At 30.6% G+C, this 18,931-nt stretch overlaps 1 protein-coding gene across 1 annotated transcript; it reads left to right on the forward strand.

The window, feature by feature from the left end:
- Nucleotides 1–118: 118 nt before the first annotated feature.
- Nucleotides 119–15,187, forward strand: LOC100165704 (PHD finger protein rhinoceros). The gene is made up of 13 exons (XM_008182426.3): nt 119–417; nt 844–962; nt 4,066–4,129; nt 6,193–6,293; nt 6,353–6,501; nt 6,579–6,829; nt 6,908–7,071; nt 7,132–7,280; nt 8,436–8,723; nt 8,794–8,967; nt 9,044–9,171; nt 9,236–9,482; nt 9,570–15,187. Exons 4-13 carry the CDS (start codon nt 6,245–6,247, stop codon nt 15,090–15,092), a joined length of 7,122 nt encoding a protein of 2,373 aa, XP_008180648.1. The 5' UTR covers nt 119–417; nt 844–962; nt 4,066–4,129; nt 6,193–6,244; the 3' UTR covers nt 15,093–15,187.
- The last annotated feature ends 3,744 nt before the right edge of the window (nt 15,188–18,931 follow it).

Here is an 18,931-nt window from a genome sequence, read left to right on the forward strand (position 1 = left end):
TATATCACGAAACGGTATTTGTCTATAGGAGGGAGAAGAGTGGCGTGTCAGTTGGCGGCACTGCAGTCATCAGGAGCAGGAAGGTGTTTTTTGTTTTTTTTTTTTTGTTTTTTTTTTTATGTACCAATATCGCCAATCGCTACTCGCAAGTGTCGAGCATGAAACGATAAGTACGAAATCCGTACCGCTCGCATTTTGGTGTGTTCGTACACCGTGTTTACTGCCGCCGTTTGTACGTCCACCGTCGCGTACACGTCGCCGTGACCGTTCGTCCGCTAGCGGATCTCGCCGACATCGTCCATTGAACCGCGCTCTCGCCCGACCCGTACCGCCGCCGATGTAAACGGGCCCCCCCGACCGAATGTGTTGGACGTGTTGAGAGCTGTTTGGGATTACCTAGTCCGTGCCACACAACATGTAAGTACACGGGTATTTGTCACTACTTCCCTGGGGCTTGACGGATCGAACTCCAACTCGGATGAGCCGCGGAGCCGATTGCAATTTCGGTTGTTAACGATTTTTTTCTCATGTCCTTTTTTTTCCTCTTCCCCGTCAAATCAAAACACGAAAACACGGGAAAACGGTGGTGGTGCCATCTGCCGGCCGCCCGCATTTGTTGTCATTATCTACGTTTTATTATTACGCTCCCGAGTGTTAAAATATTAATTTATGTTTTATTTATTATTATATTATATTTCATTCTTTCAGCGTGAACTCGCGTACGGATTTTCCTAATTTTCTTGCCCCCCCCCCCCTACTTATTAAAAGTCACGTGCAACCAGGTCTGAGCTCCAACAAGCGCCCTAACGTTTTTTGCTTAATGTGTCTCGTTTGTGTTCCTAGTGATTGTCAGTCATCAGATGACGTCCAGCATTTCGACTGCAATGGAATGCGCTAGCATTGGTATAGTCCCAACCTGCTTGGCGTTTGTGAATTGATTGCTGCAATACACGATATACTCGGTAAGTTATTGACACTCGTTACGATCCATTCCTCATAGGTGTTGTCTAAAAGTGTGTGTGTGTGCGTGTAGAGCAACTAAGACCACCTTACGTTTACATAGGTCCTATGTACTACCAACAACTATTATTTTACTCTATTCTCTCAGTTGTTTAGATTGTCTAGATCTTATTATTAGGTATATATTGTTAAATTCACTGAATGTACGTTAAAATTGTTAAAATCTATTGAATCGCATATACCTTCTCTGTTTAATTGTTAAAATTGTGGCTATTGGTGGGTACAAACCAGTTTTAATATCATCATATTATAACAACAATATCTGATGGTTTTGATTAAAATTATTGTATTTTATTTGTTTCCATAAATTTGGTAAGACAACCTAGTTTTTATATTAATTACATTTTTATTATTTTATTTAAAATAATCCTCGGGAACAGTGGCCGTTTATAGAGATAACATAGATATTTTTATTTATATAAATATTGATCATATAAAATTAGATAGGTAGAAACACGGTTAACAAATACAACAATACCTAAATAGGTAAGCAATTTGAAGATATTAAAGTTTGTTAAGTAAATTGGTGGCAATGGTATGGTGGAAGATAATGGTAACAGATAAAGTTGGGATCTTGATCGAGCAATTCCATTAATGATAATTAATTAATATATTTTAGTCTGAGATTATATAAAGTTATATGTATTATGAAAATAATTTTGATCTAAAAATATTTAATTAGGTAACCGTGGGTAGAAGTACTCAAAATGTATATTTATTTTGGTTTTGTTGTTTATGTGCTTAGAACAATTTTCATGGCTTGTAAATTGAGTTTGCTCTTTTCAAAAAAGTCTTGTCATAATAATATTAACTTCAATTAATTAAGGGTAACTTTTATTTATATTTAATACGATTAGGTACCTACCTACCTAGATATTAATAATAATATTAATTCAAGAAGTATTTCTTAAATTCAGATCTACTATGTTCATCACTATTATAATATATTAAATACCTAAATCATAAATTTATTATTATTTGGTTATTATTTTATAAGCTATTCAGGTACCTAGTATACATTAATATAATATCTTCTATAAATCTCTTAAAAACCCGTCAAAATATTTTTTTCAATCTTTCTTCATATTAGAACCTATTGGTAGGTAGTAAGTACCTACATAGTACCAATAATAAATAATCTGATATTCTAAATTAGACATTTAAAAAAATAATTTATGAGTAGGTAAGTAATATTTACAAAATTGGTTGCTAATTTTATATGCACTCATTAAAAGATTTTTAATTTTTGATTGTGCTCTACAATTGTTGTTTTTTCATTATTTAATATTAATGTAATTTTTGTATAACATATAACTGATGAAAAAATTGCATTTTGTTTTATTTTTGATTCATGTTCTGAATGGCTTCCAACAAGGCGAGTAAAAGTTACTGACTGTTTTTGAGGTATAATTGCCAGAAGTAGTAATCAAGACTTCAAATTATTAAGAGGAATACCCATTGTTTTCTTCAATACTTTAATTTTCACATCTAACCATGACCACTCAATGTTTTGAATGCAAACTCATATATTCGGATCAATATATTATGATGTTTGGTGACAAGACACCAGTATGCAGTCATTTGTCTTTAACTTACTTCACTACAATTCTAATACAAACATAAATAAAAATTCAATAATATTACAAAGTGTTACCTTCTCACTGTTACAATGTTGATTCTAGTGATTTAAATGTAAATAACTTCTTCTTCCATTTGGTGTTTTTGTTGTCTGACAGGCTCTTTTTGGACATAGAATTATGGCCATCCACTTCCCATTGTGGTATTTTCTTTATTTTACCTACATCTCAGTGCCTCATGTGTGATAAGTGGCAGAGGCCTTATGTTCGGCACATTTTAATAATAATTTACTGAAACTGATTACACAATCTTATTTGTCAAAGTAGAATATAATTTACAAAACACAATCGTAGCCATAATTAATAAACTAAAAATCACTGCACTGAAAGGTAACTAAACTTTAAAGATAACGCATTCGGTCGCATGCCAAACTAGCTCCCAAAACTGTCATTATCTAAGTTAGTTTTAACTTTCCATGGTTTACTGAAGATTTAACCTTCTAAATTAGTTCTCAATTAGAATACTAATAGTGTATATAGAATTGGAAATTTAAGATTTATGAAACTTATACTTAAAGATATATTATTATGAGACTCAATTTTCCATCCAACGTGAACCGTCCAGCCCAGACTTAGCTTATTAGCTCTAATTGGAGATTTAATACCAGGGAGTGCATCTAGGTTTATAAGGGTTCTTAATATAATTTTTGTTCTATAAAATCAAGTTTATTTCCTAAATGAAATGTAATAAATTTAACTATTTTACTAGCCATTTAAATTGTACATCTACCTACCTATAATATTTTATGAATACTTCATCATAGTCAGGCTTACAAAATGTAAGTGCTAACAGCCCATGTTACAATTCCGTCGTAACTCACCTCAAATTCTTATAATTCTTATATTAAAGATTATAGCTATAAGCCAAGAATATAGCCCAAGCCTAACCATTCCTTTATTATCTATGGTCACTTAGCCAATAGTCAATAGCCAATACTCTTCTTTCGATCATCTTTAGTATTGCCTAGTGTTTTGGTTAAACTTAAATTTATAAACTAATACCATAGCTTCTGAAACAGAATATATGACTTTTAAATATACCTAGCTGCAATTCAGTCAAACATGTATTTTTCTAAATTTTGCAATTTTATCGTTTTGATTTGGGTTTATGTAATGGCATATTATATTGTTAAGACTAGATATTTTAAAAATTTAAAAGATTAATATTTAAGAAATTTAGTCTAATTCTTTAAAAAAAATTTTTTTTAAATAAACAACCTACCTATATTTATATTTGTTTCCCAAATCATCATGCTGTATGATGAATGTGCATATTTGTTTTCGTATTGCTAGTCTAGGTATATAGACTTTATTCCTACCTGGTTGTAAAAGGTTAAATATTTGGAATTTTCTATGAGTGCAAATCAATCTAATCATTGTAGCTTATAATTATTTATTTATTTTTCAGTTATTCTTCAAAAATTAACAATAAGACAATTTATCATACACCTTTATTTCAACTCTGCTATGTGGTAAGTAAATGCAAATTTTTTTTTTTTGTTTTTTGAATCAGATTTTGGAACATTTCTACTTTACTGGGCACCCTTTTTTTTGCAATTTTTTTTTTGGAAACTTATGTAGTTAAGTACGCTGAAAACGATGGTGAAAACCGAATTTGGGGCACGAACTTAGTTTTGAAGTTATGGCCTAATGAAGTTCACTATTTCGCGATTTTTACGCATTTGCGCATCAAACTAGTTTACTACAACTATTTCGAAAACACCACTATATACCAATTATTTTTATCTTAACGACATTCATTAAGATAATATAACAAATAAATAAATGTATTTTGAGCAAAAACACTTTAATATGAGATTACAAAGATATCTAAAACGTTTCAGTATTGACTTGTTATATACGAAACTAGTGTTTTTTCTAATATATTCAATTACATGTTCTTTAAAAATATATTACAATGGTGTCAAGAATTTAAATTTATATGACTTAAAAGAACTGTCTCTTCAAAACGAAGGATTGGCATTAATAGAAATGCTCCAGAATTTTGGTGTATTACATAATGCACCGAAATGCATAAGACGACAGTGACGATGACAACGCTCCGGGATATGATTTTTTTAATTAATAAACGCTAATAATATCAGTATAATCATAGTATGTAATATTGTAATCCATGAACTTCTTAGTTTAATTCTTCTTAATTCTTCTTTAATCTAAACTAATTGATAGTTATCATACGATGAAATAGAACAATAGTCGTAATAAACTAGTGTGATGCGCGAATGCGTAAAAATCGCGAAATAGTGAACTTCATTAGGCCATAACTTCAAAACTAAGTCCGTGCCCCAAATTCGGTTTTCACCATCGTTTTCAGCGTACTTAACTACATAAGTTTCCAAAATAAAAATTGCAAAAAAAAGGGTGCCCGGTAAAGTAGAAATATACCCAGATTTTTTACTAATAGACCTACCTCACCTAAAGGGTAGCTAAGCAGTGACCAGTAAAAAATACAGCAGCGATATACTCCTAAATTATATTTTAGATACAAAACTTGTGTGATAACTTTTGATATAACACTACTTAATTTATCAGTAAATTACGTTAGATGAATCGGGTCCTTTTGTGGCTAGCTAAATACACATTAATACGAACATTTCAAAATTGTACTTATCAAAGCCCTCAGGCTAGTAAAAATTGTATTTTCTTCAAAATATATAAACACCTATATATTTTATACCATTATTTAGATTAAAAAAAAACGGAGCTAGGGATTTAAGTTGCTTTTATTTAGAATTATGGTTCTAAAATCTAAATTGACGTGAGAATCATTTCAAATTTACAATTTCTCATATCTTTGATTTGAATTATTATTTAACTGTAATACTTTTATAAAATAATTATTACCATTTATTAAAATATTATTAAGTACAAAGTTAAAAAAAAAAATACCTTAAACGGCTTAAACCATTAAAAAAAATAATTATCTAATATGAAATGAATTTCAAAATGTTAATAAATCAAAAACAATAAATTTAATAATGATTAAGTTTGAAATCATTCTCATTCGGTTATTTTTTAATTTAGAACCTGGGTGTATAAAATTACTGTTTATTAATTTAAGGCAGTGGCATATAAAGAATACAATTTTGTGTGGGGGGAGTACTTTTAGAAATTCCTAGTCGGATTTCCATTATTTTAATCAACCTTTTCACTGCTCCAGACGTACTATTATGTTCCTTTATTTTATAATAATATCATTTGCCAGTAGCCATACAATTTTAGGAAATTGTGGCTCACATTATTTTAAACTTAAATAGTAAGATCATATTATATATCTCAAAATTAAATTAAATAAAAATTATGAATTTCTTATTTTATGTAACATAGACAGGCTGCAGAGCATAAATAATTTTACACACACATACATTTATAATTTGTTACCTAGTAACTTATTATTTTAATTAGTTTGAATTTAAAAGTTAATAGAAGCTATTTTAATAGGTACTGATATTTTTGTCAAAAAAAAAAGTTAAAAGTTATAATTCACATTGTATACCTTTCTTATATACAATAGGCATCAATGCTGCAGAAGGCGGAGTTAGGTTTTTATCATTTGCAAACTCAGCATGTCATATAGAACTAAACGTCAACCAATTTCTAAAGATGAATGTCCATGTAAGTAGTAATTTAAAGTAATCAATTAAAACAAATCTAAATTTATTCTCTTTTTATAGTACCGACAAAGAGGCGGAAGGGGCGCCCTTCGACGCTACAGGAAGAAGAAGAAGCGTCCTCCTTAGATACTCAAAGTGGCTCGCGTTCAGATATGAAAATACCATCATCAATTTATAATACAAGGATTACAACTGATGCACCAGCAGAAGTAAATATTTTCTTTACTTACATATTATGAACTTTATGTTAATACGAGTATATACAATTTTTATTTTTCCATCTTAGTTATTTCGTAAAGACTTGATCAGTGCCATGAAGCTTCCTGATTCTGAACAGTTATCTACTGATGCATATTGGATTATTAGTGACCAATGGAAGCAAGAGTGGGAACGGGGTGTACAAGTACCCGTTAATCCAGATTCTTTGCCGGGTTCAAGTGTTCATGAAATTCCAGTTGTCTGCTTGCAGTCATCAACTAAATCACCTAGGCGTTCACCTTCATCAATTTATCACTCTCAACATAATGAATTCAAACTGTATGTTTTTTTTATATATTTAATCTTCCCTAATTATTCTAATTTGCATTACCTATACTAATCTTATTCTTATATTAGGCCCAAACATAAATATATTCGCATCACCAAAGATGAACATTTTAAAACCGAAGAACATCAACTGTCGCTTTTACCTTTAAAAGCAGAAAAATCCTGTTCATATGATATGGATGATGTAGATTCAGCTTGGTTAAAATTGTGTAATGGTGAAAGATCATTAGGAGGTAATAAGTCAAAAGTATTTTAAACATGTGAATTGAAATTTTAACTAAATATTTATTTAGGCTTCCCAAAAATAAAAGATGATCAATTTGAGCATGTTATGGAAGAATTAGAAATGAGATGCTGGGAAAAAGTGCAAACAATAATTAAGGAAGAAGAAGGCCTTGGAATCGAATATGATGAAAATGTTATCTGCGATGTGTGCCGTTCGGTTTGTTCACTGTTAAATAATTAATTTATATTTACATATAATAAAGGAACATTAAAATAAGAACAATTATTACTTATAATGTGGTAAGAAGATCCTATACTTACATGTGTTGTCTTCGTCATACAAACGTACTGCGACAAATTTGTATTTAGCTAAACCAATTTTGTGGTATTTTTAATATAGTGAATTTATCTGTTTTTAAACATATGGGTAAGAACATTATTTGTGTTAAGCCACACACTGCAGCGGTGCTGTAAAATTCTATGGTGGCGTAAATTATGTTCGGCTGTATTTTATCACTATCACGGCAGTGTGTGGAAAACTTAAGTATGACAGTTTTTAAGCCGGGTAAAATGATGCGCGTTGTAAGATAGAGCAACACATGTAGATAAGGCTGTATGTCACTTAACAGAATAAGTGCCAGTATTACAATCATTAAACTAAAGTTAAACCGCCAAATTCAGCCGGTAAAATCAGTGGATTACTGGTAACCTCAGCGTAACCGAGGTTTAAACTATTATTGTAAAACGGGCCCTTAGTGACAATAATATTGTTTGAACCAGGTGAACATTTTTTTTTTTCAAGATGTTATACCAAGATCTCTAAAGTTCTTAAAAATATCTAGGAACCTAAAGATAATTTGTTCTGTTTTAATCATTTATCCAGTTACCCATATTCTATAATTAAGTAACAGAGCATTTACGTTAGTTTTTAGACAGTTATCAAAGAGCTTTTGTTTTTATTTGTAAAAGGGAGAATGCAGAGTATAACGGATATCAGATGGACCAGACATCAAATAACTGGTTATAATCAATATTTTTTTATTTTATAATTGCTTGCCGTTTTTGTGTATTTATTGACACTAAAAAGAAAAAATTGAAAATAGGCAATTTGTAAATCTGTTTTTTTAAGATAAAATTGATGGTAAAAATATTTATCTATGTCGAGTAGCTTATTTTTTTAGAATAACCCATATTATATACTCAACTTAAATAATTATTGGGAAAATGAAGTATTTATGGTCACACAATGTTTAAGAAACCATTCTAAAATATTATAATAACATTAGATACTAGATAAATTACTAAGATAGTGATTGACGCTGAAAATAATTTAATATTTATAAATATATAATCATAATTTGTATCTTTTTAGCCTGATTCAGAAGATGGTAATGAAATGGTGTTTTGTGATAATTGCAATATTTGTGTTCATCAAGCATGTTATGGTATTACCACAATCCCATCTGGGTCATGGCTGTGTCGTACATGTACTTTACGTTTTCGTCCTGAATGTGTACTCTGTCCAAATAAAAATGGTGCAATGAAATGCACTCGATCAGGTCATAAATGGGCTCATGTATCATGTGCATTGTGGATACCAGAAGTTAGCATCGGGTGTGTAGAAAAAATGGAACCTATAACTAAAATATCAAGTATACCTGTAAGTATTATGATCAGGAACATGGTAAAATAAATCAAGAATTGTATAATAATATATCCTATAATTTTAGCCTAGTCGATGGGCCCTAATATGTGTATTGTGCCGAGAACGAGTTGGAGCATGTATTCAATGTTCAGTTAAAACATGCAAGACTGCATATCATGTTACTTGTGCTTTTAAGCACGGTCTTGAAATGAGAGCTATTATTGAAGACGAGAGTGCTGAAGACGGAGTTAAATTACGGGTTAGTATCATTGGACATACATTTCATGTATTTTAATATTGTTAGTTTTATTGAAAAATGTTTTTAAATGTTTTAGTCGTATTGTCAAAAACATAGTGTAACTAGTAAAAAAGATAGAAATTCTGGTTCAGAAGATGAAGATTCTACAAAAAGGAAACGAAAAGATATGACTTCTGAAGAAAAAAATCAAGCTAGAGCAGCCAAGTATGTGTATTTCAAAAAAGTTAAAATTAATATTGCATTTTACAAATATAATTTTTTTTTTCAGGCTGCAAGAAATCGAAGGTGAATTTGAAAAGCATGTTAGTGTCATTGATGTTACACAATGTCGTGATGTTGATAATGATGGTATTCTATACATTTATAATTATTGGGTATTAAAAAGAAGATCTGGAAATAACAGACCTTTGTTATTACCAAAATCTGATGACGGTGATCTTCTTGGAAGACAGCAAGAACAAGCAGATTTAGAAAAACACAAAATGTTTGTACAACTTAGACAAGATTTAGAAAGGGTATGTGATAAAACTGAAATGAAAATTATTGCTAGACTAAATGTTATAATGATTTATGTTAATTATTAAATTAAATTTGCTTGTTAGGTACGGAATTTGTGTTACATGGTCAGCAGAAGAGAAAAGCTTTCTCGTAATTTACTCAGCTTACGTGAGCAAACTTTTCACAAACAAGTTGCCGTTCTTTCAGATACCAAGCTTAATCTTAGTTCAGCAGAAGTATCAGCTGTCCAGGAAGCTAATCATGGACCATCAATATATGATCGATTATACTCGTATCCTGATGCTCCAGACTTAAGCACTGATTTTGAAACTATGTTATCTCGTATTGCTGGTGCTGGTTCACCAGAAAAATCCAATTATACTAGTTTGAAATGGCCCTCAAGTAATAATCCATATAAACGGTCTTATATCAATGGGTCTATACGATACTCAAGTATGTCAAGCAGTAGTGATCTTGAACTAAAACCTCCAAGACTAATAAGTAGTGAACGATCAAGTATGGATGAAGCTGAACTAATCAAATCTATGTTGAATAAACGTAAATTAAAAGAAAAAAGGCTGAATAAAAAACGTTCGAAAACAAAACTTTCTACTGATTCGTCTACTGAAGAAGAAAATGATAAAGTAAAACAAAAATGGAATGTATCACCTAATAAAAAATTATTACAGATAGAAAAGCAATTTGGTAGTGAAGATAGCGAAGATGTTTCTTTACCTAAACTTTCATCTAAACGTCCAACTAAGGTAAATAATATTTATTCTGACTCAGATTCTGAAGTATCAACCAAAGATGATAGTATCTCTTACACACATACGAAAGCAGCAGTTAAAGAGTTCTCTCAAGGAAAGTCTAAAGTTAAAGTTATAAAAGATAAAAGTACTTCTGTTGCTAAACCTAAAGAAACGCTATTGGAGAAGGATACTAAAAAAATCAAAAAAGACGATGCTAAAAATAATACTACGGTGCCTTCAGAACTTATTGTACCTCAAAGACAAGCTGCTAAGAAAGCTACTGAAAGTATTCATCGGGTGCATAATAAGCATGATGAAATTTCAAATGAAAAGAAATCACCAGAAAAATTATTTTCAACACATAAAAAATCTCCTGAAAGAGTTACATCTAATATTAAATCACCAGATAAACAACCTACTAAAGTTAATAAAATTAAAAACACTGAAAAACTAAGTTCAGTAGAAAAAGAATCTGATCCACAAGATTCATTCAGTATTGTTCCACAGAGGCAAGCCGCTAAAAAAGCCATTCAAGGTATTAAGAGTGGTATGACAAAACCTGTTGAAGAAACCAAAGTATCTGATTCTGTTAAAAAAGACGATTCAACTATTAAGTCTAAACGTAGTACAAAGTCTTCTTTATCCTCTACATCGAGTAGTAGTTCTTCTAGTAGTTCATCAAGTACTTCAAGTACGTCTAGTTCTTCATCTTCATCTGGATCATCTACTTCTGAAAGTGATACAGAACCAGAGAAGAAGAATAAATCTATTGATCGTATAAGCCCACAAAAAGAAATTAATAAATCTAAAAGCCCTCCTAAAGCTAAAGGTTGGTTATCAGAGAATAAGCCAATTAAAATTAGTTCCTCCTCTAGTAGTGAGTCTGATAAAGACCAAAAAGTGATCAGGGCGCCAGACAAGAAGCTTAAAACTTCCGACAGGCGGCCTGAACACAGGTTTCAGGATCCGCCACCTAAGAGAGAGGAATCTAGAAGAAAATCGATTGGAAGTGATCGATGCGATACTGTTCAAATCATCACATGTGGAGATTCTAGTGTCGGGGATGATGGAAATAGAAAATCGAGCGATAGTGACCACGTTGGAACATCAACTAGTCAGCCGGACGGAACTAAACAAGAAACGAAACAGCCCATACATGCAGTTGAGGACAAAGAGGTTGAGAAGAAGTTGAAACTTGATGATGGTGATCAAAGAGTTCTCAAAGAAGACCATGGCCTTAATAAAAATATTCAAGAAGTGAAAAATAAAAATGTAACACCAGTACAACATACATCTGATAAAGAAAATAAGAAAACCGATGAGTTAAACTTGTATTTACCAGGTGGTCATCGTTTAAATGATCTCAAAGATGAAAATTTATTAAGTTCTTCATTTTTAACCAGACAAGATATAGAACGAGAATTGGTTAATAATATTGATTACGATAATAAGAAATTCTCTAAATTGCCATTCAACTGTAGTAATCATTATTCCGGAGGTCAAAGATCAATATTTTCTCCACAACAGTGTAATAAAGATATTCCAGATTTTGACTTTGATAATGATATGCTTGCTGTTGAACAAGCAGCAAATGAAGAAGGATTTGGCTTAACAAGAGATACAGATGTTCGAAATGCTCCATTAACTTTTACATTCAACAACGAATTCCTCTTCAAAGACGATTCTAAAGAAGTTACAGCTAGAGAAACATTAAATCTCGTTGAAAAGTTGAGATTAGGAATCACCAAAAAATCTGTTCCATTAGAAAATGAGAATATAGAAAATATTGAGTTAAACGATACTCCTAAAATACTTGAACCACCTAAACCATCTGAACCAGAACAAAAAACAGATAATATTCTTTATAATGCATACAACAAATTCCATCAACAGTCCAATGAAGTAGTAGATGTGAATAAAGTTCCAGAACGAGATAAATTGGATAGGAGTGAAAGTGCTTTATCTGATGAGAGGTGGGTACCACCAAGTCAACGTAGTCAGGCAGAATCTCCTTATCAGGATATTAATGATGCCAATCGTTGGTCAGATAGCGTTGTGATGCCATCTCGACGTTCAGATACTTCAAATGAACCATCTCCAGAACATAGAGATCCAACTACAACAGAGTCAGTATATCAAAATATACACACGTTTCCTACATCTGTTCCGATGCAAATGGACAATATGCAGTATTCTCAATATTCGGATCCATCATTTATATTGAATCCACCTACTAATAATCAGTTGTCTTTTATGTCGTCTTCGAGAACTTTTAATCCTCAGCAATTTGCAATACCTCCACCATTCTCAGCTCATCAATCATTGATGCCAGAGTTAAATAAACCATTACATTTGCAAACTCCTTGTACAGCAGCCTTCACTTCGTCAACCCAAAATATGGCATTTACTGCAGCCATGATATCTCCAATGACACATCATGATAATTTTATTCCACCATTTAATGATATAAGTATGTATAACGAAAGCAATCTTTTGGTGGGTTCTGGTACTAATAATTTATCTACACATACAGAATCAGTGATGCATACTGTATTCAATGCAATTAATCAAGCATCTATGATAGATAATCAACTTTCTATTTTACCAACAATTCAAACTCCCAGAGTCTCTACCAGTAATCAAATGTCTGGTGTTCACAATCAAATTCCAGCTTCAACAAATAACCAAACCCAAGAGATAAAAGTACAATCGACCTCAAATCAACATCAAATACCAGTAACTTCAAATAACCAAACTGAAATAACTCTTGCACAATCAATTTCTAACAACCAAGAGCCTGTTTTTAGTCAAAGTAAAATTACTAGTGGACAAGTAACGTCCACCATTCAATTAACCACACCTATATCAAACCAAATGCCATTGAATAATCAACAGTCTATTCCAGAAGTACATACACCATCAATATGTCAAGCAGAAGTTAGTCAAAACATCATTAATCAAACACCAATACAGACACCTATCAGTGTCAGTCAAGTATCTAATCAAACTACTCCAAGTATACCAACTCCTAAACAATCACCTGCTCTTCCAACAACTCCTTTGCCAGAACGATCCCCAATGTCCATTATTGCTTCATCTCCTTCTGTGACTAGTTCACCTCATCCTAATCGCACACCTTCTGATAAAAAGTCTCCTTCTAAACCAACTCGATCTTCTAGTCGTGTTACTGCTCAATCATATAAATCACCTGAAATAGTTGATCATTCACCAGAAATTAAAAAGCAGAACAAACGAGGACCAAAACCTCAGTCCAAAACTTCTGGACGTGGTCGAGGTCGTGGGCGTGGACGTTCATCGAATCATTTTACTGATTATAATCCTGCTGTTAGTAAACTTGCTGGTACTGCCTATGATCTTGATTTTGTTGAAGAATTTGGTAATGATAATAATGGTGTTATGGAGAATCTTCGAGCAATGCGTGAACGTAAAAAGTCTGATGTTAAAGCTGATAGTAAATCACCTGTATCGCCTAAAGTGCATAGCAGCCCTAATAACTACAGGAGAAAACATGCCAGTATAAAAGAACTTAAACCTCCTTCCCCCATTATAGAAACTACTATTGAAGATCCACCTGCTCCGATAATAATTGATGAACTGACTCCTATGTTACCAGGGCCCGTTGATATGAGAACATATGATTCATATGACAATGCAACATCATATTCCGATAACATTTATGATACCAACACTAATGTTGATGATAAAGTAACTGATATTGTGAATACCTTAAAAGAAGACTTACAGAACTTATCAAAATTATCTTCCAAAGATAAAGATATTGAAGATCAATTAGTTTTAATGGATGACCAGATCAAGATAGTTAAACTCCCACTTCCTGTTGAAAAAGAACCAGTAGCATCAAGTACAGTATTGCAAAGTGATTCTAGGAATCAACTTAAAGTTAAAATAAAAGGTCCTTTCTTAAATGCTAAATACAACAATGTTCAAAATCAGCCAATATTACCAACAATTGATACATCGGCTATAAGTATGAATATACCAAGTCATTCAGTTCCTCCTTCAGAAGCTGCTAGTGTACCCTCGAATTTCAGACAAATGAGGAAAAAAGAATTACTTCGGCAATATTGTAATCAACAAGATAATATCGAACAGACAACAAACCATCCTGTAGTCCCTCCGCTAAGTCGAAATATCATTACCATACCAAAAGCAGTAGCATCAATGACTACGATCCCTACCAAAGAAGACTACAAAGCAGTGGTAGATGCTAATATGGAAAAGAAGCGTACTAAATATGGATCTGATGATCCAAAATCTAATTACTTCAATAATATTCGCAAAGAAGCTACAACACCCAAAATAAAAATAAAAATTGGTGGGGAACAGCCAGTAGTGACAACAATGGAAGAAAAACGTAGTCTCCGTCCACCTAAAAAAAGAATTTGTGATACTCAAAATGATGACACTAATCATTTGATAGCACCTACTATGGAACAGTTAAGGCGAGACAGTATGAAATTCAGAAAGAAAGTGTTTGCTCGTTTTGAAGAAGATGCATTAGCATCCACTTCAATTTCTATAGCTCCTGTTACAAAAAACAAAAAGAAACGTCGGTCTAGTCCATCAGTATCTAGGAAAAAGAAACCGCGCACAAATAAAGAGATATCTCAGGTTCAAGTGATAGAGGCTAAAGAAAGCACTCCAAAATTGATTATTAGATTCTCAAAAGCAGCACCCGATGAAGCTGAAGTAAGTGCAGTTGTTACAGAGCCAAAAAAAGCTTCCCCCATTAAATTGAAAATATCTAGATGTAAAGAAGGATATGTTATGAAACCTCCTAGTAACCAAACAAATCCTGACACTTCATTAAACAATAATTGTGAAGTTCGGTGACGGTAAAAATTCTTATAATTTTAGATCAATCTTATCATTGATAAGCATTTTGTGTATAAAAATTAATAAAATGTAATTTATTTATTTAATTTTAGTTTGTACATTCATATTTATTTATTTAAAACAAATTTAATTAATTTAAAATGTAAATTCATAATATTAAGATGTTGTTTTCCTCAATTTGTTGTTAATTGAACTAATAATACAAACAAATGTTCTATGAATACTCCAAGTTATTGATATTATCATGTTAAGGCCAGCAGATGTCAATTAATTTTAATTTTGTTATCTAGTTTAAGATAAGAAATTTTCATGTTAATGTGCAATATGCAAAATATTATGTAAAGTATTTTTTTTTTTTTTAACTATTTGTTAACCTTTTACATTAAAATCGAACAATTTTTTTCTTTTTTTGTACTTGTTATATTACCAATTTTTTTTTAAAGTTTACGTTATACTAAGCCTTGGGTTGTTTTTTTTTAACTGTGATTGTTTTATTTTTTTGACAACATGACAAAAAGGTTCTATAAGAAAAGCTTATAATTATTAATAAGAATTTATTCTTCTATTTTTTCCAGATTTTAATTTTTTTTTTTTTAACTTAAATTTTTAGTCAATATACAACTTTTTTTTTAGCTTTAAGTACATTTAATACATTTGACGATTAGTCAAAAAAAAAAGATCTCAATTTTCACTTTTGTTAGATTTTAAGATTTTATATAGAATCTAAATGAAATAAACAAAAAATTGTTAGGACTATTTTATTAGTTAAAACAAAAGTTATAAACTATTGGGAGAATGAAATATGTGGTTTTAATTTGTAGGATTCTCTTCTTTTATTTATACATATATTTTTTGAATATATTTTATTTGAAGCGTTTTAATTCTAAATAATTAATGGACGTCTGTTTTTTTTGTTTAAAAATAATAGACAATCGTAACATTTTAAGGTGACACACATTGTTGGTAGTTTTGTTAATACAATTTTAATGTAATTGTATTTCGTAAGTGTTCAAAACATTATTAATTAATTTTACAGTGTTTAAAAATAAAATTTCCATAATTTTAAGATAGCTCAACTGGCAGATTTTTCATTTAACAAATAAATTATACTATCATGTGAAAACTTGGTGTATTAATGATAAATTGATGTAACAAGTTTTTTAGAACATAATTTATTTTTTTGTTATCGATTTTGTATAAACTTTATTCCATAATAATCATATTTATATACATATTCTTCTCTAACCTATGTGTATATTACTTTAAAATTAAGTTATTTGTAAAAGAAAAATCTTCAATGATTTTATATAAATTATTATGTTGTGTAAATACTGTATCGTTTCGGTCTTTTTTAAATTAAAATAATTATGTAGATAATTATACTTATTTATATTTATTTGTAAATAAATAATTACAGAAATAATATTTGACAAAGTTGTAATTTGACTAAACAATATATAATTTATAGCTAAAGTATATTGGTTATAATTTATATACATGCCTTATTTTATTATAATATATATTGTATTTCAATATTTACAGCATAATATGCAAAAAGAATGTATTCGATGTTTAACATATTATGATAAACGCCGAATGAAATTAAAACTAGCAGTTCAAATATTTCGATTGAACCACCCACCACTTCAAACGACTGTGAAACTGGCTCAACTAATTATGTATAAATAATTTAATGACATATTATCTGTGTTTAATATAATACGCCATAGGCGTTTAGCTTCGCTAAAATTCAGGGGGTGCAAAACTAATCAGAAAAGTTACAACCTTTCTACAAAATGTCAATATCCCTCGTTTCACTGCAAATTTATTTACAACTTATTACTCAATTCCAGTTCCTCGATCGAAATTGTATACACAATTTAATATTATCATTAATATGAAGTAAGTAAATTGTATTATACAAATTAAAATAATTAGTCAATACTGTAATTTATTACATTGATATAATAAATATTAATACATATTAGTTAACAAAATTAAATTAAACTTAAGCGTTTACCATGTACAGTTTCTGCTGCTGCGTTGAACGCGTCGAATACAATTTCGGAATCTATAACTCGATTCCTTTCAATTTGTAATATAGTTAAATCGGACAGTCTTTCTTGTCCCATAGTTGATCTGAGGAAAGTTTTAAGCCTTCTTAAGCAAGAAAAACTTCGTTCACATGACACAGTATTTGTAGGTATTGTCAAATAGTTTTAAAATTTCAGATAGTAAAGGAAACCCATCTTTAATTTCACCTTGTTTCATATAATCCAATTTGTTTTGAAATAAACTATTATTTGAGTTGGTTTGCTCAGATTTAAACATTCTATTAAAGATTTTTAGTTCTACTTGAAGTTCATAATTATCAAACTTATAGGTCTTAAAAATAATGTCCAATAACTTTTCATCAGGATTTTCATTAGTAAATACATTCATCAGCCCAGCATCCAATATTTCTGGTTCATTTTCCTATTCTTTCACAATAATATCCAATACTGAAAAATAAATATTTATTCGGTAATAATCTTTAATCTGTATTTCTTCGGGTTGATGTCCACCCCCTCAAAGTCTCATTGGTATTTTTTTTTCTAGGTGATTGGGCAGGTTCGATATTATTTTCTATTGTCATTTCAATTACTATATCCCACATTTCATCAAACTCTTTATCTAATCGCATTTCTTTAAAAATATTTGTTGCGTGCACCTGACTTACAGGATATGGTGACAGGACGGGATGATGGTAGAAGCGTCAAATGATCAACAAATTGTAGGTTGATGTGTTATTTATTAAAATTGTAAAAATATAAGACAAGTTAAATTTAAAATACTATTAGATTATTCGAATTAACGAAGAAAAACCAGTGTCTTACAAAATAAACGATTGCTCGAATATTCTCAAAGTCGCGTAATACGTTGTCAACGAAAATAATCTAAGTCGTAATGCAAAAATATGATAATCAAGAACGAAGAGGTAGGTACAAGAGTGTGAACGTACGGTGGCTACATCACGTCTGAATACTGGGCCACATTCACTTTCCTATCAGAAAAGGTATTGTTGAAGAAAATCTAAGCACTTTTAATGTCCTAAAAGGTGATGAGAGACAAAAAAAAAAAATTAAAAATTAAAAAACATTTTTGTAAAATCAATACATTCATAACTCCGCTCAGAATCTAAAAATGTATTCTCAGTAATATTATTTTATATTGTGAAAAATATAGGTAGGTACCATGAATTAAGATATACTTAAGTATACCTAAGATATAATTAATAGATACTTTAGATATACCTAAGATAAAATTAAGAATATCTTAATTTGTGGTAGGTACATAGTAGTATAAGGGTAGACCTAGGACACCAGGACAACTCATTAAATTATACTCTAAATCATTACCTGAAATGTACTGAAATCACAATTCTAAAATGTTCATACATTTCTAAGAAGAAATATCCTTCATTTATCCTGGAAAAAAAACAAATTTTCATGATGTTCTACTATTTTTCAAGGCGCACAAGTGTTCAGTCAAGAAAATAATTTTTTAAATCAAATATTTAATCTTTTTTCTCAGACAGAAATTACAAATCAATAACATTAAAGCGCTATAATAACATATCATTTTAGATTCTGAGTGGAACGATGAATGTATTGATTTTACAATGTGTGTTTTTTTTTTTATTTTTTTTTTTTTGTGTCTGTGTACACGATAAGTAGTCGAAATAATGCTACGATTTTCAACTGCAGTATCTTGTTCGATTGGAAAGTGAATTTCGTTGGTGCATTGGGGAGGTCAAAATTTAAATTTCCCAGTAGTTTTCAAAAGCGCCAGGAAAA

This window comes from Acyrthosiphon pisum, chromosome A2 (genome assembly GCF_005508785.2).
Source record: "Acyrthosiphon pisum isolate AL4f chromosome A2, pea_aphid_22Mar2018_4r6ur, whole genome shotgun sequence".
NCBI lineage: Eukaryota > Metazoa > Arthropoda > Insecta > Hemiptera > Aphididae > Acyrthosiphon > Acyrthosiphon pisum.